We start from the raw sequence: 21,864 nt of genomic DNA, 5'->3' as shown, positions 1-21,864 counted from the left end.
CTCCTCAACAGGTTTACTTGCTAGGTGGGATTCCCAAGCTACTAGATCTTCTGAGTGTGCCGAATGAGGATGTGCAGAGGGCAGCATGCGGCGCTTTGAGAAACCTAGTCTTTGAAGACAATGACAATAAGCTGGAAGTGTCTGAGCAGAAAGGGATCACGACCCTGCTGAGATTGTTACGGCAAACCAGAGATGTGGAGACTAAGAAGCAAATTACAGGTAATTAAAACAGCACTGATGCATTGGAGTGCCACCTTCAAAGTGCACAGACCTTTTGTTAACAAATGCCCTTGATTGTTACAGACACCCAAGGTCTAAATGTGGGGCTATGCTTACTTTGGGGGAGGGGATTCCTAGTATTTTGATATGCATGTGGGAGTATCATCCCCAACCTGTAAGCACATCAGCTGCACATCACGGTAAGCCAGACTGTGGTTCCCCAGAACTGCACAAGCTTCCAAAAGGGGTTAGGATTAGCTGCATCTCATGGTTGGTGAAGAGAATGTTAACCAAGAGCCTGGCTTTGCATGACAGACTACGTATAATCTTGGGTTTGCTCAGTGCATGGCAAGACTAAAAAAACATAAGGGAGGATATGTGTATGATACTCCTCTCCAGGAGCCTGAATGTTCACTCCATCACAGTAAACCAAAGCTGGCCACTTCAGTCTGCAGGTGGGGGTGCACATTTTGTGTGTTCTTCAGGAGTGGGGACTCCCTTAACTTAGAAAGCCAGCATATCAGGGTGAAATGTAGCTCCACCACCCAATTCTGCTGATTATATTTAAAGAGAGGCAATTAGGTGAAAAATACTATGGGATTACAATATTGTGCATGTTACATTTTCTAAGGGATTGTTCCTGAGATTGGGACAAAATGTTGGAAAGGGGACAACTTTGCCTTCATTTATCCCAACTTGTGGAATAACTTCCAGTGTTCCAGGAAGCTGTGAATTTCTTGTTCTTAAGCTGATTCAGGAATTACTGCATGAGCAAAGCCCTGATGTTCTTAACCCATCAATTGCAGATGATTAAATAGAGGCCTGTGTAATAATGTAACGGCATTGCGCGTGATAACAGAGAGTGGAAAGGCTTGGGAAAGGAACAGCAAGCCAGAATTTCCCACTCTCTGAAATGCTGACAGCCCCTCTCCAGATTAATCACCACAAATTAGGCTGTTGGGGCTGCGGAAGGGGCGGGGGTGAAGAGTCTTCAGAGAAGTTGATAATGTTAACCTCTGGTAACACCTCTGCTGATTTTGTAGCTAGCATGTCACTGTTCAGGAATGTTTGTGGAGTCGGGCAGCACCTGATATAGCTCTCGTAGGAGTTGTCGAAATCTCTGGTGGGAGGATGGGTGCCTCTTTCTTGGTGCTTTTTTCGAGGTTTGTTTTTTTTTGAGAAGCCAGCATGAAAAACCTGCAGGATGTCTTGCAGATGTCAGCAGAAATTCCCTGTGTGATGGTGGGGAGGGATAAGGTCTGCTTTTCGTACCTAGACTTCATTTTTAAGTACCGAGGCGTCTTAGATCTTTCCAGGTGCAAGGTTTGCTTTAATCTCAAGGTTGTATTGCTTTTTCCTTCCCGGAGCTGTGAGCTCCACCTGTCAGAGATAACAAAAGTCCTATTGTTAAAAGCCACGAGGATAAAATATTAGAAAAGTCCTGCTGGAACAGCCAAAAGACCTGCTTAGTCAAGGATCTAGTTTCCTACAGTGGCCAACCAGGTACTACCGGGAAGCCTACAAGGAAGGGCTTAAAGGCAACATCCCTCTGTTGCGCCTGTTTCCAACGCCTGGCAGCTTGCCACTCCATATAGCCAGCATACCTAATGGCCCGTGGCCTGTTTTTCATGTCACAGCAAGCCAGAGTGGCTGTCCGTGGCCGCATGAAGATGCTGGCTGCCAGAGAGGAACTTGAACATGTTTCACTCCTCCCTGGGCTTTTCAGGTCAAAGCCAGAGGGCAACTAAGCAAAGGGTTTGTCTTGGCATGTACTGTAATCTGAACCTGAGATACGTCTCCTTAACTGTGACCTGTAACCATAAGGTGAACCTTAGCTGCAGATTGTGGTTAAGGAGAAGAAACATAAACCATAACTGCACAAAACCCTATGCCAAACCTTGACTTAGCTGCAGTGCTGCCCTGACCTAAAAAGCCTAGGGTTGATGATGATGATGATGCCACCCATCAGACTGGGTTGCCCCAGCCACTCTCCCAACAAAAAACAGTAAAAACACAATGCAACATCAAACACTAGGTGTGATATCCTCTTTGGGAATAAGCACGTTCATACTAAGCCATGGTTTTGGCTTTGTGGGATGTGCAAACCTTACCTTCCATGAATTTGCCTAATCCCCCTTGAAAGCCATCTAACCTCCAGTCTTATCAAGAGTTGTTTACTCAGTCCAACTCTTGTTTTGTCCCACTAAGCAAAAGTAAACTAAGGTGAAATCCTCTTGCATGCATTGGCTTTGTCTTTCCAGCATTCGTCTGCTGTCAGGGAGGGAAGAGCTTCCCTCCTATTTGCTCAACCATTGAACATGAAAACACATGTAAACAGTGGCTCATGAAACTGTAGCATTGGAAGGGACCACAAGGGTCATCTAGTCCAGCCCCCTGCAATGCAGGAATCTTTTGCCCAGCGTGGGGCTTGAACTCACAGCCCTGAGATTAAGAGTCTCATGCTCTAGAAACTGAGCTATGCAAGAAGCATTGCCACAATTCAAAGGCCTTTAAGGCTGCAATCCTGAACATGCTAAGGAATATTTCATCCTGCTGGTAAAGGGCAGGTAATGCATTTCATAGTTGTTAATAATAATGTGTGCTTTGTCACTCTGATCAGTAGCCAAGGAGTAGGGCTGGCAGAGATGGATCTGCCGTGGTAAAGGAGAAGGGTGTCCATTGTCCTCTGTAATCCCTTTCCCTGTTGCACAAGAAAAAGCAGAATAAATTATACAAAATGAGGAAATTATGCACATCTGCATGGTTTAACTTATGCAAATCTGCATGGTTTTAGTATTCAGATCAGATGCTGGTGCACATTCTAAGCAATAGAATTTTGTTTTTGTTTTCTTAAACACTGTTTCATGTGCACAAACGTGGCTTCATGAGTCCAAGGGAAATTCTCAAATGTATACAGTACATGGAAGTTGCTTTCTCTTCCATCGCTTAGCTGCCAGGACTACTAAAGCGCCTTTCTCAAGGTCATACAGAAAGCCATGAAGCTGTAGCTCCAAGAAACTGGCTTCATTTCCCATTCCATCAGCAGCAAATGCTTTGCAGGGGTTGAAAGGCACTTGGAAGAGGAGCTAGGAGCGAGTGAGTGCCAGGGCTGATAGGAACCAAAGCTTTCTTTATTATGGGGTAATCTCGGTAGCGACGGAGAGAGGCAAAGCCGAGGCAGCCAAAACAAGCTTTTGAAGGGGAGCCAGCCAAGCCTTCAGGGAGTGTCTAACCTCTTGATCTTGTCTCATACTGCATACATCTGAGAAATGGAAGAACATTCCTTCTGCAAGGAGGATTATAGCACAGACAGACAGACCTGTCGTGAAATAAAACATGCATAGGAAAGGCAGCCACACCCATCCTGTTCTAAGTCTCCTACCATGGAAAGTCCCAAGGGGTATGGAAGTCACATGCATGCGGTGCAGCTACGTCCCAACGACCTGGTTCTGCAAGTACCTCTCTCTGCAAGATTTCCTTTAACTCACGTGCCCATCAGAGTACAGTTAATTAAGCTAGTTCATCCATCTTTCCGACTTCTTTTTGCAGTTTTGATCCATCCCACTGTTCTCCACATCAGGCAATGCAGATAATAATACACAAGAACTTAGCACTTAACAGTGGTTTAGGACAGGGATGGGAAATCCATTGTTAGACTCCAGCTCCCATCAGCCCCAGCCACCATGGTCAGGAATGATGGGAGTTATAGTCCAACAACATATCGAAAGCCCCAGATCCCCCACCCCTGCTATCTGAATAGAGCTGCCAACTTTTTAATCTCTCCCTACGTCTGGGCTTTAGACAGCAGCTGCGATGTGCAAGAATTAGCCAGTGAAGCCACTATGTACTTCCACACTTTAAAGAGCTTCAGCTGTTGCTTCCTACATATGATGCCAGAGTTTGCAGTGGCACACTGAAAAGTTGGCAAAACTGCTGAGGCTATCTAGTTGTGAAAGTGAGATTTAACCGTGGTCTTTCTGATTCACAACTCACTCACTTAACCATTGCACTGCACTAGTTCCTGGCTTTTGCTTTTAAGTCAGGGGTGGGAAACCTTTGAACCTTCCAAATGTTGTTGGACTCCCAACATCCCAGCTACCATGTCCAGTGGTCAGGGATGATGAGAGTGGTAGTCCAACATCTGGAGTGCCACATGTTCCCAACTCTTTCTTTACCTTTCTTGGCTCCTAAACTATAATACTTCTCAAGTATGCAAATTATTTTACTGTGCTTAGCTCATTCAAGGTTCCCATATTTATTTTCTGATAGGTTTCCTGTGAAATAACTGCTGGACATGGCAGATAAGGGAATGGGAGGCATTCATGTTTATATCAGTTTATATCAGTCATATTTTAGTCTAACAAATAGTGAGTTGCTCAATCAACCACTGAGATGTATGATTTGATCCTTTTTCTCTCATTCCCAGCCCCAAAATTCTATCCACCCCAACACATTAACTATTACACTACCTTCAGTGGGGTTTATTTACCTTGTTTCTTAGCTTCTGCTGTTATAACATGCACAGGTGTGGCAATAATGCCAAAGTTGTGCATACTGCTATTCCACCTCCCCCACTGAGATGACAATGCAATTACTGTATCTGCATATTACAAAAGGGTGATTATCCTTGAGCCAAAGGTCAGAGGAGAGGTTTGGTGCTGAGATTGAAATGCCATCTGCCTTGAGCTAAGACTTTAGGAGATGTGTTTTGAAATCTAGAGCAGTTAACTGAACAAACAATAGTTCTCTTTGTAGAGGGGAGCCACTGTGCGTGTGATATATTGCCAGATGATACTTGCAAAATCTATTTCCAAAAAAAAACAAAAAAACAAAAACAAAACAGAAAGCACAGCTGTTAAATCTCTTGCATTCACATTTTTTAATATGTGCAGATCTCCAGATCAGACCCAGGTTTCCTTTTCTCCTTGACACCCAACACAATGAAAGTAACAGGTTGCTTTCGGAAAGTTTTGACAACCTGGTAGATCCATGACCAGATTGTCAAAGAAGCTCTTCGTGCAATTGGAGCTTGACTTAGTTTTATCAAAGAGCCAGGGAAATGCCTGTCACTACCAGATGAAGTCCTGTGAATGGAGAGCCAATGTTGTTTTCTTGTTCCCTATGCTTTTTGCAGGTTTGCTATGGAATCTCTCCTCCAATGACCAGCTGAAGATCTTGCTGATCCGAGAAGCCCTGCAGCCATTGACGGAGACTGTTCTCATCCCTTACTCGGGCTGGCCAGATAGAGATTATACGAAATCAAGCATTGTACCTGACCCAGATATCTTCTACAACGCTACAGGATGCCTGAGGTAAGCTGGGTGCAGGGAAAGGGCCTGTCGTTCAGGGGGCAGAAAGTCCCAGGTTCACAATCTCCAGGCAAGACTCAAGATGTCCTGAACTCAAGAGCCACTGCTAGTCAATGTAGACGATACTGAGATAGATGGACCAATGGTCCAACTTGGTCTGGGCAGCTTCCTATGATGTCTTGTTCTTTTATTCAAACCATAGTCATTTAGTTCTTCGTTTATTTGGTGAAACTGTTCCTATTTTTTTGCCAGCTTAGACAACCTGGAGGTTTCCCCACAAAGCACTCTAGAATTCATAGAGGATTTGATAGCAGCCTGGTTTTTCATCCTGGGCCAGGTCCCTGAAGGCTATTGGACACCCCTTGGTGGTTGTTTAAGGGAGCTTATGCCCAGGCAACCAAAGTCACCACAAATGGAGATGATGCAGGCAAACATGTTCGCTGGCAGGAAGCATCATTGTCTGCAGCCATCAAGAGCTGCTCAGCCAAACACTCAGCGGACAAAAGCAGCACAGCAGAAAGCCTAAGAAATAACCCAGTTTTACTAAGAAGTAACAAACAAGAAGAAAACATGTAGGCAATATTTGGTCTCATTCATTCTCCCAAAGTATCTAAAACCTGATGACTTTTAATATTGATTATAGTCAAGGCTTCGTACACACTGTGTTGCGCTAAAGTAACTCAAATTCTTTGCAGAGGACTAACAGAAAGCTCTGACAGAAGGAGGATAATCTGTTGGGTTGCAAAGAAAAGTGGGGGGGGGGGACCACAGGAGATTCTGGAAAGAAGTTTTGCTCATTTAAAACGTTTTTAGAATAAATACGGTTTTTTAAAGTGTGTAAAAATGGCCGGATATCCCTGCAAGGGAGTGGATCCTGCTGTTTGCAACCTTATATTTCTAGATTTGTAGTGTTGTTGTTTTTTTTTAATTGTTAAAACTTGGAAGTGTGACACATGTGTCCCTCTACGTACTGGACTACAACACTCATCATCCCTGGCCATTAACTGTGCTTTCTGGGGCTGATGGGAGCTGGAGTCCAGCTTCTGGAGTGTCACACTCCTGGGCCTAAATTTCCTCCCTCCTGCCTTTGATTTCCCTATCAGCACTTCCTTGCAATTTGATCACTATGGAATCCACTACTCTTAACATTAGGCTGGGCTTAGCGTGGTTTGTGCTGTCAAAGGTTCAACATGCGGGCACAGAATGTTGACTCCACGTTTCTATTTTTTCCTCAAGGAAAAGGCAAGGGTCTGCATTTCCTGCCAGGAAAAGCTTTGGGAGCACTTTGGATAATCTAGCAAAAATTGTGGGTGGGTACAGAGGACTTGCCAATCAGAAGGTCGGCGGTTCAAATCCCTGTGACGGGGTGAGCTCCCATTGCTCGGTCCCTGCTCCTGCCAACCTAGCAATTCGAAAGCACGTCAAAGTGCAAGTAGATAAATAGGTACCGCTCCGGCGGGAAGGTAAACGGCGTTTCCGTGCGCTGCTCTGGTTCGCCAGAAGTGGCTTAGTCATGCTGGCCACATGACCTGGAATCTGTACGCCGGCTCCCTTGGCCAATAAAGTGAGATGAGCGCCGCAACCCCAGAGTCGGTCATGACTGGACCTAATGGTCAGGGGTCCCTTTACCTTTACCTTACAGAGGCCAGCTGTCAGGATGTCCAGTCATCAGAGGGTAGGATTTCCATGGAAAAGGTTGTTGTTGTTTCTCAGGTGCCTGATCCTTGGTTGCACAAGGAAGCAGACAGTGTTTTCTATTGCACACAGTCGTAGCTGAACGGATTCAGTTACATTTGCCTGGCTGTGGGAGTGCTACAAGGCCACTGATGTAATTCTGCAAAGAATAATTAACCGGGGGAGGGGGGCGGGGAGAGAGAGCATAGGCTCTTCACTTTAGTAAACTGTAATAAAACAGATATATGCTTTATTTCACAATGGGTGAATTTCAGTGTCATAAAAGCTGGCATTCTAATTACTGTGTTGTACGGAATTAAGCTGTAACCTTGACAGTTCTGAACCCTGCCTGTCTTGAAAAGATCTTTCCTACACCTGCTTCGTAAACTTCACAAAGTAGGCAACTAACTACCATTTCCCTTATCCCAGGACCCTCGAAAGCACTGCTGCCTGGATATAGCTCAGCTCAGGTTCAAAAGATCTTCCAAGGACAGAATGTCCTACAACAAGGAAATCCCTTCCTGCCTTCTCCTGATGTTTTGCTGTTGCAGAGATGAAAACATAAGGCAGGAGTGGGGGGTGCTTGGCTCTCCATAAGGACTACAGCTCCCATCAGCCTTGACAATTGGCCGTGTTGTGGTTGATGGGAGGTAGAGCTGAGCAACATAAAGGTTCCCTATTCCTGGCTTAACGGGATGCTATCTAAGCTATGGATTGCCAGCTGCCACCAACTAAGATTTTAAAATACAGGCACAGGTTTAGGTTTGCTGCATTGCCTTGTAGGGAGGGCAATTGTGTTTTCCCTGAAAATGTTCTCTATTTCCTTGCTTATGCACTAAGCATATGCGAAGCTGCAGGCTCCTGGAGCACTAAAAATATCCTTTTTGAATGCCAAATTAACATTCCCAGAGCCTTTCTACTTTGTGAAGTTATATATGTTGCGGTGTGTATCTTAAAAGAGATCTGCAAAAGCTGGTGACAGAGCACACAGGGAAACCTGCTAACAAACAATTTACCTAACTACTTGTACATCTGCCAGATTACAAATCCCTAATTAGTTCTTCCTTTTGTAATAGCTGATACACTTGCTGCTCAGGTGTTTTTTAAAACCTATAGCCTGCAGCCTATATTGCATAAAGAAGACTATCTTGTTGATGTAATGGTACATTATGCATAACACACCTGAGCTGCTCTTAATAAAGGTTTTAGACTTGCAGAGATAACAGCTGGGCTAAATTATTTGACCTGCCTTTCCAGCAGAAACAAAATTGTAGTAATTTTCAATGAGGCTCTTGCTGTTAAGATAAGACGACAGAAGATTTTGAAGTTCTTCTTTTACACAGTTTTGCCAATGCTTTGACCAGTAGTGGATCTATATGGTGAAATTCAAACCTATGCAATGTCTGCTTGAGAGTGACACTGTGCCATGTCACATACTGTCTTTCCAAGGGGAATTGCAGGTATTAGTGTGGTGGCAAATTTAGAAGTGCAGGCTCCCACACTAGTGGGCCTGGTGTGGCACAACAGCAGAAGTCATTGGGCAATGTCACTGCTCCCCCACCCTTTCTGCGCATGCGTGCTCCTGTTCCTCCATGATTTGCCCATTAAAATGGCCAGAAAGAACAGTTTGCCTGTATACCACCCTTAATCCCATCAGTTCACACCCACAACTTTTCTTGGTTAATGGAGTTGCAAGCAAATTTCTGGAGAACAGTTAACACAGAAATGAGCACAAGACTTCCACCATATTTCCAGAAGTAGCTTTTACATCTTGTGAAGACTCAGATATAATACTGAAAGTAGCAGTTCAAGAAACAGAACAAACTGCCATGTGAATGCAGCCATACATGCAGTTTATTGTAGGCAGAATTTGTGTAAGTCTTCGACGAGCTCATTAAATAGTAAAACCAATTTTGTTGGATGGCTAGGCAACAAGCATGTCCCTTTTGATTTCACTCACCTTACCTACCCAGGACACAATGCGTGTGTGTGTGTGTGTGTGTGTGTGTGTGTGTGTTTCTCCCTCAGCTATCAACACAGCTGCTGTTATAGAGGCCCAGTACCTGATTTGCAGGGACACACCTCTCTGTGTACACAGTTACCATTTCCTGCAACTGATATTGGAGTGAAGTTTGTGAATGGCACAACAAATACCAGTTTCTTAATTATATACTGCTCCTCTCAAGGTACATCAATATTTTTATCCCAGGGGTAGGCAACCTGCGGCCCAATCACCTTCTCAATCCGGCCCATGGACGATCAGGGAATCAGCGTGTTTTTACATGAGTAGAATGTGTCCTTTTATTTAAAATGCATCTCTGGGTTATTTGCTGGGCATAGGAATTCGTTCATTTCCCCCCCCCCAAAAAAAAAAAAAAATATAGTCTGGCCCACCACATGGTCTGAGGGATGGTGGACCAGCCCACGGCTGAAAAAGGTTGCTGACCCCTGGTTTATCCTCTTGTACCTAAAACCGGGGCCTCCAGCAGAGTTCTTCTTCTTCTTCTTCATGCTACCTGCTACCTCAGGTGTGGAAACCCTGTGGCCTTCCATAGGTTGTTGACTCCCATCGGCTCCAGGCAGCACAGTTAATGGTGGGGGATGATGGGAACTAGAGTCCAGCATCATTTGCAGGGCTATTTGTCTGCCATCCCTGTACTTATCTGATCCATTTAACTAGAGATGTGAGGGGCTGCTCTTGGGACTTTCTGCATACACGGAATAGACTCCACCATAGAATTATGATCCCTTAGTTAGGTAGATTAGGCTGAGAGATAAATAGAGACCATCCAAGGACATCCAGTGAGTTCTAGGGTTGGGTGATGGTTTGTTCCTGGGTATCCTGGATCCTGTTCCATCACTTTAACCCAGGTATAACTTGCAGCTGACCTGATGGTGTTGAATTGCAGTTCCCTGAATACGAACCATGCTGGCTGGGGATAATAAAACAGTTCTGGAGGGTACCACGTTGGCCAGCCTCACTTTAACCACTGCACTATACTGCCTTTCTGTAGGATTATTTCATGCCAGTACTAGACTGCCTCTGAAAGTGCAGTTTATTATTGTTGAGCTTGCTTCACTTTCCAGCTGTGGAATAAATTTGGGAAGCAGAGTAAACTTATTTCCTTAGACATTCAAAGTACTAGATACACGTTTGACATTTTGCCTTTGTGTGTAGTGTTTGTGTTAATTACTGCATAACTGGCACTGTGTCCAACACAAGGCTTTCTGTTACACTATAAACACTGAAGAATCTGATCTTCTCTTTGGCATGAAATAATCATTCAAATTGGGGGGGGTTTAAAATTTTTTGTTAAGGCTTACCTCCTTAAAATGTTCTGCCTCAGCTGTTAAACAAGCCGATTTACACAAAGCAAGTCCTGCTCTTTCTCTCATGCTCAGATCTCAACATCTTTGTTCTGTAGCCAAAAAAGCAAAAACAAAAGTACCAGGAGAGGCTGGGAGTTGTATGCCATCTTCCAGCTGCTGAGTTGGGTAACAAATGTAAGCTACTAAAAAAGCACGCAGCGGCTTGTTCACCATAGCACAAGTCCAGTTTTGAAACATGTGTGATAGATATACATACCAGTAAGTCAAACTCCTCCTTTTCAGCCCTATGTCTCACATATCCCCACATCACCAGGTGGTACCATCTGCCTTGTTAAAAAAAAAAGGTGGCACAACACTGTTCCAGGGATTAGAGGAGGGTAGTGTGTGACATCGCAGATGTTAGCCAATATGTGCTGTTCGTGGCTCAGCATTTCCCATTCAAGCTGAACCACCCAGAAAATCAGCAGAACCATTGTATTTCCAGAGCCATGCCCCCAGAGAGAGAAATGCACGTGTTGCAGAGCAGCAGGGCCACTGTCAATATCTCTCTTCTGTAACTGCAGCTACTCACTTTGTTTTGAAATCCGCCCACTGCACTGCTCTTCAAGCATCAATGCTGAAAACTTCACCCCTATTGTTTTTGTTTTATTTAGCTCTGGCATACCTACAAAACTCTCTGTGTGTGCATGAGCAAGGCCACGGCAAACATGCTACTGTCAACAAAGCTTGCAAACTGGCAAAAGAAAGAACATGTTCTTTCCAGCAGGCATCTCTGTGTAAAACAGAGCACAGTGGTGGCTGCTTTTGGGCTAATAATGATCTGGAAGTTTATAGAGAGGAGAAGAAGAAAAAAAAGTCCTCACGGAGTGTTAGGAAGTACAGTTGTACCTTGGATCCTGAACGCCTTGCGAGTTGAACATTTTGGCTCCCGAACACCGCAAACCCAGAAGTGACTGTTCCAGTTTGCGAACGTTCTTTGGAACCCGATTGCAGGAGCCACTACTTTCTGAATGTTTTGGAAGTTGAACCGACTTCTGGAACGAATTCTATTAAACTTCTGAAATACCACTGTAACTAGGCTAGGGCTGACTGAGAGGAGAGCTCAGGAACTTCAGTTGGTTCAGAATGCAGTTTTTGCTGGGGCAGGAGATCAGAAGACACTACTCTGATCCTTTATCAAGGCTTTCCCTATGGTTAACTGTAATTACACCACACTTTGCCATTTGTTAAAAACTAGTGTTTTAACTTGCTTTAGTGATGTATTTTGCCTTTTATTCATGGGTTCACTGATGTGAGATTCTGATTCTCTCCCCCCCCCACACACACACAAACACACACTTTTTAACCTTTATTTGTAAAGAGGTAAGCCAATCAACAGGAGGCTGAAGAAAAAAGTTTCTTAGTGTCATATTTTCAGCCCAATCCTATGTATATTTACTGATGAATACACTTTGCGGTCTTCAAAGGGGATTGCTCCCCTATAAACATGGATTGAATTCTCAAGAGGACGTTTTGCAGATAACATGATACCTATTAGATACATGCTTGCTTTAATGAAACACAGGAAATAAGTTCAAATCCCCAATTATACACCAGTTAGGTACTTTAGAGTTGCAAGGAGGCATAAACAGCTTTGCTAGAGGGGATGTGGCTTCCAAGGCACACTGTGGCATATGTGGTGACCTTGCCCAATGGTGGAAGCTTTGGGGGATTTAATTGTAACTAGAATCAACCTAAGAACGGACTCCTTCATCAAGATGGACCCTAAATCGTGTGTATTTTCTTTGTGCTGCTGTATTGTCTGCTGTATGTTGCATCAATAGTGCTATGCAGCTTCCAATGGTACTTGCACATTGACTAGTAAAGAGCTTTTGCATAATAATGGAAAGCAAAAATATGGACCAAATTGCTGGAAACATCCCTGTAGATCCTATGTCTTATGGTAGGGAAATTCTTGCTGTTTCTGGCCTGTCAGAAATTTTAAAGGAGCTTGGGTCAGGATAACCACCCAAGACACAACAGCATTTGGATGAGTTATAACTTTAACAACCCAATTCTTGGGAAGGTGTGCCTGAGCTCATTGACTCCAGTGGGCTTAGGTATGCCTAAGTCTGCACAGGGTCAGGCTGCCCATCTAGGGTAAACAACACAGCTCTCATCTTTACAGATTGCATTATCAGTGCAAGCAAAGCATTGCATTGGCGTTCCCTGCTGGCTGTTTGAAGAGCTGGTTTCCTCCTGTACAAACCAGAGCATTTTCAGTGCTGAGTTTGCTTTCCTGCCTTTTAAGTGTATTCTTAAGTAGCAACCTGAAGTTGGAGCCCTTCTGCACAGGGACTAGCACCCTCTGCTACAGAAACAGAAACCTGTCATAGAGCTGAAGCTGATTGTACAGCATCCTTGTAACCAACTTTCTTTCCCTTTTTGTAGAAACATGAGCTCTGCTGGCCCTGAAGGGAGGAAAAAGATGAGAGAATGTGAAGGGTTGATTGAATCGCTGGTGTATTATATCCAAGGCACCACCGCAGACCACCAGCCAGATGATAAGGTAAGCTTTCCAAATGAAGGGATTTTCTGAGTCTCTAGGACAGAAATAACCAATGTTGTGCCTGATGTCAATGGCCTACAACTCCCATCATCCCTCACCATTGACCATGCCAGCTGGGGCTGATGGGGATTGTGGTGCAGCAACATCTGGAAGTCACCAGATGAGGGAAGGCTGTCCTACTCAGGATCCAGAGCTGACCTGAGACATTAAATGTTTGGGGCGCTTTTCACCTGGGCTACCAGTGGAGAAAATCAAGACAACAGTGCAATGTTCTGAAATTCCTAACACCAGACATCTAAGCTCCAGTTACAAAAGTGCATTGCAGATCTTTAGTGATTGCATCCAGTTATTTACACAGCCAGAATAATGCACATTTGTTTTCCCTTCCAGGCCACGGAGAACTGTGTGTGCATCCTTCACAATCTCTCCTACCAACTGGAGTCCGAACTCCCTGGTAGCTATGCACAGAATATCTACATGCAAAGAAGAAATGTTCCTACTAGCGACAGCAGCATTGGATGCTTTGGAACAAGGAGCAGGAAAGCGAAGCAGGTAATAGAGGGCTGTTATTTGGGGGAAGGAGCTTCAAGCAGCTTAGTGTGCAGAGGACACGTTTTGTATGCAGAAGGTCCCATTTCCAGGTAGAGTAGGGCTGTGCAAGACCCTGGTCTGAAACCCTTTAAGAGTGCTCCTGCCAGGCTTCTCCAGAAGCATCTGCTCTGAAGGCAACAACATCCAGATCAGGGGGAGAGGTTCATGGCAGCTCCTGCCACAGCTGACAATGTGTTTCATTGATTCAGCTACACAGAGCGAGGGGTTGGCGAATGGACAGCCCTACCTTTCAGTGAGGAAAGTACCATATTTTTCGCTCCATAAGATGCACCTGACCTGTCCCTAGTTTTTAGAGGGGGAATGCAAGAAAAAAAATATTTTCAAAGGGAGCGCTGAGCAGAGCCTGTATGCATCCCAGGCTCTGCCCAGCGCTCCCCTTTCACGAGCCGCGTGGCGCGTGTGTGCGGCGCTTGCAGGCTTTTCCCCAGGAGGGAGAAGCCCCCAAGAGCTGGGGGCTTTTCCCGCCTGCCTCCCACCTGCATTCGCTCCATAAGACACACACACACACACATTTTCCCTTACTTTTTAGGAGGGAAAAAGTGTGTCTTATGGAGTGAAAAAACGGTAAAATAGACGGCCTTATGGAGTGAAAAATATGGTAAAATAGACGGCCTTGTGGTCCTTTCTGATGCTGCGATGGACTCGCGGACAAAATGGTTCGGCTTAACATCTAGTACCTGCTGAGCTTCATCCTGCAAGGATTTTCAGACAGCATTTCACTCTGATTCAGGGTTACTGATTTAGGATTGGCAGCCCATTGTTAGGAGGCATTAGCGCTGGGCTCCTTTTGGTTAGACCCAGAAAGGTGAGCCTTACTGGGGGTGGTTTTAACTGTTTTGTTTCTGGTTGTTTAATGCATCTGCATGTTTAGCAGCAGCAGGACCTGCCGCTCCCTGAGGAAAAGAGCAACCCCCGAGGTGTTGAAACCCTCTGGCATTCCACCCTGATAAGGATATATCTGTCCTTAATAGCAAAAAGCACAAGGAACTTTACCCAGGAAGCATCGCTGGGAGCTTTGCAGAACCTCACAGCGGGAAGTGGACCTGTAAGTAGAATGAGAGGGATTCACCCTTTTATCTTTCTTTCCTTTCAGCCCCTCCCCTGTAGTTCAATATGCTTTTGATGACCTCATGAGACGGATTTACAGTTTCCTGCTGTATTGGCTCTCAATACAGAGAGCCAGTGAGGTGTAAGGGTTACAGCACTGGACTAGGACCTGAGGGAGAACTACGTTTGCCTCCTTGATCTTCCAGTAAATATCATCTGAAGAAATGCTTTTCACATTGTTCAGTAAAGGAGAGCTGATTCTAAACTTTCAGGGCCAGAGTCAGGGGTTGGAATTGTTGGGCCCCCATCTCAACAGGAAGCTCCACTGCTGATTGCCAGAGCTCCCTTGTGCCAGTGGTGGTCCTCTCTTGCCATGGCTACCTCTTCACCCACTCCATCTCTCTGCCTCCAGAGGGACAGGGCCAGAGAACAATGGAAGAGAGGCAGCAGAAGGAACAAGAGCTGCCACCAACTCATTTGTCTGCCATTTTCTCCCAAGGCAGCAGTGGAAGATAGTTACTAGAAGCAGAGGCAGAACAGGGCGGCAATTGCAGGAAGGAAGAGAAGGGGGCCCCTTGCCAACAGACACGCACACAAACCTGAGGCCATCACTGTCCCCTGTGCTGTGCATTATATATATATATTTCTACCCCATCCTCTTTCAAAGGAGCTTCAGGTGGCATGTTTTTATCCTCACAACAACCCTGTTCAGAGAATCTGTGATCCTCCAGAAGCTGCTGGACTCCAACTCTCATCAGCCCCAGCCCAGATGGTCAATGCTTATGGAGTCCAGCACAGGTTCCCTATCTCTGTCCTAGTCTGATATACTGCTCCATGCTGGATCTCGCATCATTCTCCTGCTGTGCCTTTGCCACTTAACTCCGTTCTCCAATGTTAGTTGAGTAGCAGCCATCAGTGCTGCTGCATCCACCAAAGAAGTTTCTTCTGAGACCAGCTGCACTATTTCTGACCAGGCTATTCCCTTTCCTTATCTTCTGTGCGTAGGGGGCAGGCAGCAATATTGTTGCGGGAGCACCTTGCAAAGGCTGAAATGGAACTGGGACATCCTATTAGGTGTCTAGTACAGCTCTGGAACTGAATTAGCTCTAATGTCTCTCAGTGGCATGAAATGAAATTATAATTGGTTTAGACCAGTTTAGCTGGCATCGCTGCACCCAAAAAGACCCTGGGAACTATAGTTGGATATGGGAGCTGAGAATTCCTTTTGCTTACCATAGAGCAGAAGCTGTCCTTGAGAGAGGGAATGGTTTGTAAACCTGCTATGTCTATGGTGTAGACACGTTTGAACAACATGGTGTCCTCCAGATATTGTTGGACTACAACTCCCATCATCTCTGACAACTGGCCGTGCTGGTGGTTTCGCTTATGCCTGAAGAAGCTGTGTGTGTTTTCTGACAGATGCCATTTGGAGTAGCCCAAGTCATTGTCAAGAAGGCCAACGGTCTCCCAAGTATTCGAAACATGCTGCATGTGAGCTGTCCAAGTGTTAAGAAAACGGCCGTCTCCTTGCTCAGGAACTTGTCTCGCAACACCTCGCTGCAGAATGAAATAGGTAAATAAATGTGCAATGACTGGCCAAAATTACTTCAGTGTCAGATTACTGTTAAATGCATTGTAAGTATATAAAGAAAACTGAGCTTGATGAAAATCCCCTTCCATTAATAATAGGAATAATAAAGGATTGCCTTAATAAACAATCACAGCTGCGTGTGTGGACTTCATTCATCTTAATGTTTTCTATCAGGGATGATAATGGAAGTTCAGTCTGTGTTGTTTCATCTGTGCTGGTTGTTTCCATTAGCTCTATAATGGCATTCAAATCCTGTTCACACTAGGGAATCAAGATTGGACTGGCACCACTTCTGCCGTGCCCCACTCCAGAACAAATAATCCCGGCACATTTTAAAGTCCATAGATGGTTTAATCAGTCAAGAGGAACGTTTTCACCTGGCACCTAAATATATGTAATGGCAGTGCCAGGGAACCTCTCTGGGGAGAGCATTCCACAAGCGGGGAGCCACCACAGAAAAGGCCCCCTCTCATGTTGCCACCCTCTCATGTTGCGGACCTCTCGTGGAGGGGACACATTTAAAAAGTCCTCAGATAATCGCAGGGGGGCCTTCTACTCATCCTGGTGAGTGGGGCCCTAGATGCACAGTGGATCACTGGTAAACAGAAGCCAACCTCTGGATAAACCTAATGAAAAAGTGTCATGCCCCATAAAGTTTTTGTGGAGTAAGCATCTTTAAAGAAACCCCCATTTAAAGTGCTTTGCAAATTAAAAATGCTGAATATTACTTGCTGGATACCGTTTGAGCAGACAGCTGCAGAGCTTTAAACTTGAGGATTCTAAGGGCACATCATGTTTCACCTTCTAGCCAGAGAAGTGTTGCCAGATTTGGTCGCCGTGCTTCCAGATGCTGCCCCAACCTCTGACATTGCCAACGAGACCACGGCTTCCGCTTGCTACGCTTTATACAACCTGACTCAGAACAGCTCCCAGAATGCTCGGCTTCTCTTGAACTCTGATGGCATCTCAAAGGTTCTGAACATCAGCTTAAGTGACAGGTGAGCCACTTTCATATATATATATCAATATATTCTTGATTCTGCTGGGGGCGGGGGCTTTTCTGTGTCTTATTTTGCCCACATTTCTTCTTTGTTACATTCCCTCTGTTGCTCTCTGTTGGTTTACTGCAGCATGTGCTCCTGCTCTTTTTCTTTTAAATATCTTCACACTGTCTTCTCTAAAGTCTCTTTCCCATTTGCCTTCTCATCATCTTGATTCTGCCAAAATCCCTTCCTCCTTGCTAAACCTCAGGTTATGATTTGTATTTTGTGCCTGCATCACCCCTTCTCCAACTCCCCTTTCTCTTTGGCAACTCACTGCTTCCTGAAATCCACCTTAAAGACCTCCTCCTTCCTCTGTATATACCTACACAGATATTGAGTTCCTCTTCAGGGCTTGGTTCATGGTGGCCTTGCCAAGTGAAATTAGGTGAGCAAGTACCAAATTGAAGGTCTTCTTGGGGTTGGTACCTCTGCTATACAACAGCCTCCACAAAGAGGCTCACCTGCTGCTTTATCCATGGTCTTTTTAGTGACAGGTGAAGGAAGACCTTTTTATTCACCTGGGCTGTGTTTTAGATCAGCTGTCTAAACTATTTTATACCCAGGGAATGGGCAGCTGTATAAATTTAATGAGCATTAAACTAATAATAATCTACATGTCTCGTTCCTTGTGCTTCTTTCCTTTCCTACCTTTTAACCTAGATTCCCTCCCTCTTCGTTCCCCCTTTCTGTTGTGTACCTTCCTGTGTCTTTTTGAGACGCAATGCCCCATGGGCAAAGCCTGTTCTTTTTAACTTAGCTGAGCTGCTTTGCAAATAATGCTGATTGCTGTTGTTGTTGTTGTTATTCTCCTCCTTAGCAAAGCCGGCAGAGCTGCCTCCATCCTCTTGTATTCTTTATGGTCTCATACCGATCTCCACAGTGCCTACAAAAAGGTAAGCTGTCATCTAGCTCTGAGGCGATAACCTTCCTGTTGGTCACAGTTGTTGTTTTTCAATTGATTTTAAGTATTACAGGTCTGTTTGCAAAGTCAGTTCTCCAACTGCACAGTCCTAACCATGTCTACTCTCAAGTAAGTCCTTATTGGATTCAGTGGTGCTTACTCTCAGTTAAGTGTGTTAGGATTGTAGCCTTAGTCTTCAAGAGACAAGCCAGTGACACATTTTCTCTAATTTATACTTCAGTTTAAAAGTATAATCGTTAAAGAAAAGTTCAGTGTTTCATAATAAAATGAAGCAGTTTCTTCTCTGAACTTTTAGTCTGTGTTTTGTACCAAAAAGTAATAAAGGTAGTCCACATTTCATTAAAAGTATTAATTTCCTGTCTCCCCTTTCTTACCCAAATATCCTGCAAGTTCTCCAGAAAGCTGTTTGCCTAGTAGTGTTTGCATATCTTCCTCCAAACCACGTGGTCAGCTCTGTAGAGAGGTCTGAAACCAACATCGTTTCCTGAATCATGCACAGTTCCATCTTTCCCAAACCACCTCCGCTCCATGTGTTCATGGATGACCCTGGGTTCTAATATTGTGAAAGCAGGAGAATTTAAACTCTTTTGGTTTAATCTCTCTTATTTTTTTCATTTACAAGGCTAACTTTAAGAAGACTGATTTCATCAATAACAAGACAATAAGAGCCTACAATTCACTGAAAGACTGAAAAGTAGGCAACAAAGTACTTCAGGACCGATGAGACCATGCAGGAAATGGTATTACCATATCTTCAGCATTAACTCGCCAGCAAGAGCTTCACGGCATCCTCCAAGAGACTGATTTTATACTTCCCAAAGGATAACCAGAAGAAAGTGCCCCCTCCCTTCCCAGATAATCTCTGCCTTACACCACTGCTTCTTATTCCTTTTGAACTCAAGACTCATTTGCAAATCCTGCGGCCGTTCAAGTTGCATCAAAGTAAATAACTTGAGTACCAACTCTGATATTTACAACCATTCACACATTATATGTTGGCCCACTTTTGGACAAGGAGCAACTCAGTATCCTGGTTTTATATTATGAGAAACTAAATAACCAAAGAAAATGGGATTTCAGATATTTCTATGATTTTTTTTTTTTTGCTTGCTGTTTTTTGCTATGCCTAATTACTAATCAGTGCTTCCTACAAAACTGCCCTAGTCTGCAAGATCTGTTGAAAAATGGAGGCAGGTTCTTTATAGACTGCTTTTGAAACATTTTCCTGGGCTGTTGTGGGGTTTTTTTTAGCGTAAGGCTCCAATGACCATTGCTGCATATGTGTGTGTGTGTTTTTGCTAAAACCTAACTTTCTAGCAATGTGGAAGTGAAAGAATGTACCAATGGAGCTATTTTTAAAATGCCTGTGAACTTGGGGGTTCCCCTTTTGTATTTCTTTTAGACAGCCACACTTGTGAGTGTCCCAAATCACAAGACTATTCAGTTTGAGGACTCAACCAATTCATGTTTCGTGTGTGATTATTTCTTCCCTTTTCCTTAAGTTTGCCAGCTGGACAGGAAAATGTCCTGACTTGCTGCAGTAGCTTGGTCTGCAAAAAATCAACCATGGATGTTTATCACAGCATAGAGATAGCATCATCGCTTGCTAAAAGAGGTGTTCAGATGACCTGGCTCACATGCTCAGAGAATGGGCAGGCCAGGAGGGGCACAAGAACTAGCCCTGCTCCCTTCTAGCAAAATGTTTACCAGCCACAACCCTCCATAGCTGTCAAGTGTCCCTTATTTGAAGGGACAGTCCCTTATTCCAGCGCCATGTCCCGCTGCTGTCCCTTATTGATGGATGTCCCTTAAATTTCAAAGGAAGCAGCTCCTCTCCCTCCCTCCCTTCCGGCCAGGGAGGAGGGAGGCTCCAACTGTGTTGCTTGGCTGTGTTGCTCACCCAATAAGAAGTCTAAGAACAACTGGAGGGTGGAGCTTGCATGCCTTGTGTGTGGCTAGTTAATGCAAGCTGAGGGGGGTTTTGAATGCTGGACGCCATTTTGTTGCACGTGCTGCTGCAAACTTTGCAGTGCAAAGCCAGGCCGGGGAGCCATCTTAAGCTGAGGCTGCATAGGCCTTGTGGTGCATGTGATTCAGATTCTATTCAGTTGAACCTCTGGTTACAAAGTTGGTTGGACAGTGTTCTCGAAGCTACCAGCATGAGTTTGACCAGACTGCAGGAGGACAGGAAGACTGGAGTGCCTGGAACAGGTGAGGCTGCAGGTCCCTTATTTTGGCTGCTGGGCCCTTATTTTCAAGGCTTCTGGGCCCTTGTTTTCAAATCTGTAAGTTGACAGCTATGCATCCCTCCAGCATGTGAGCATTCAAAGAAGGCCTCTAGGAATGTACCACTGGAGGTGCATAGAGCCCTTTTGCATGTGTGCTGAATGCAGAGACAGTGGGGCATGGCTGCCAGGCACTTTGGCAATGGGACTAGTCTCTATCAAACAGTATTGGAACACATGGGGGGAAGGTCACCTGAAACCACCTTCAAGTTGGTGTTAAACAGGAGTAAGGAACCTGTTAGAAACAAATAGGCAACCCTGCTTTTCACCTGTGCCTTTAGGAGCAGCCTTGGTCTTCCAGCTTTTCAGCCAGGTTTTGCAGCAGTGCCTTCTAAGAGCCGCTTGATCTGCAGCAGAAAATGGCGGTTGAAGTTTGTCTTCATGCTGTGAATCTGCTCATTCTTTGCAATTGAAGGTGCAAGCGCAGAGGCCAGCTGAACATCTCGCAGCCCTACAGGAGCCTGACATTCTGAAATGAAGCAGTCCAGTCTTTTCCCCTTGCTTTATCTTCCTGCCAGAATAAGTATGTTCTACCACATTTCTATGTACCTTAGGTTACAGACGCTTCAGGTTACAGACTCCGCTAACCCAGAAATAGTACCTCAGGTTAAGAATTTTGCTTCAAGATGAGAACAGAAATCGTGCTCCGGCAGCACAGTGGCAGGGGGAAGCCCCATTAGCTAAAGTGGTACCTCAGGTTAAGAACAGTTTCAGGTTAAGAACAGACCTCCTGAACGAATTAAGTTCTTAACCCAAGGTACCACTGTATCACTGCTGCTGTTAAAGGCACAGGAGCAGGGAAGTTGACAAGTTTCTACTACTGCAACAATTAGCAAGAGTGCAACTCGATGAGCGAAACTTCATCCTCTTCTTGCATGAAAATTGCCTGCATTCCCTTGAGTACGGGCAGAAGCTGCTTTCTTTTGGTTCATTTCAACCACTGGGAAAGGTTTTCCCTGCTCATTTTCTGCATGGCATGCAGCTGTTAAAGGCACAGGATCCAGGGTCATAAAAGAAGTTGGCAACACAGCAGTTGTCTGCTGTTTCCTATATCAAGCAAATGAAAATATGGCTTGTTGGTTTTTCTTCAAAAAATGAGAAATATGATTACGAATTTTTGAATCGCCCTTGACACTCATCTCAAGTGGTGATTACAAGCCTACAATTAAAACTGCTAAAAATGGTATTGAAAACAGCTCAAAGAAACCTTGAAAGTAGGTGTTCATGTTCTATTGTTTATAAACCTAAGGCAGACACCTTTTCATACAACTGGAAAAGCTTGTT

The 21,864-nt window shown here is 44.7% G+C and overlaps 1 protein-coding gene across 2 annotated transcripts in view; it reads left to right on the top strand.

The window, feature by feature from the left end:
* PKP2 (plakophilin 2) overlaps positions 1 to 19,756 on the top strand; it is a 46,432-nt gene extending 26,676 nt beyond the window's left edge. The window contains exons 5-13 of one of the 2 annotated variants that reach the window (XM_083461973.1): positions 12 to 219; positions 5,354 to 5,531; positions 12,963 to 13,080; positions 13,471 to 13,632; positions 14,564 to 14,737; positions 16,159 to 16,312; positions 17,139 to 17,328; positions 18,191 to 18,266; positions 18,918 to 19,756. In XM_083461973.1, coding sequence (XP_083318099.1) covers positions 12 to 219; positions 5,354 to 5,531; positions 12,963 to 13,080; positions 13,471 to 13,632; positions 14,564 to 14,737; positions 16,159 to 16,312; positions 17,139 to 17,328; positions 18,191 to 18,266; positions 18,918 to 18,986 — 1,329 coding nt within the window. In that variant the 3' untranslated portion in view covers positions 18,987 to 19,756. The remainder of the gene's footprint in view (positions 1 to 11; positions 220 to 5,353; positions 5,532 to 12,962; positions 13,081 to 13,470; positions 13,633 to 14,563; positions 14,738 to 16,158; positions 16,313 to 17,138; positions 17,329 to 18,190; positions 18,267 to 18,917) is intronic. The other variant, XM_083461974.1, reaches the window with a different exon arrangement.
* Positions 19,757 to 21,864: the final 2,108 nt, after the last annotated feature.

The sequence above is a fragment of the Podarcis liolepis genome (assembly GCF_965112155.1).
Source record: "Podarcis liolepis genome assembly, chromosome: 10".
NCBI classification, from domain to species: domain Eukaryota; kingdom Metazoa; phylum Chordata; class Lepidosauria; order Squamata; family Lacertidae; genus Podarcis; species Podarcis liolepis.
Note: the sequence above shows the minus strand (reverse complement) of the source record. Positions and strands in the feature narration are given on the sequence as shown.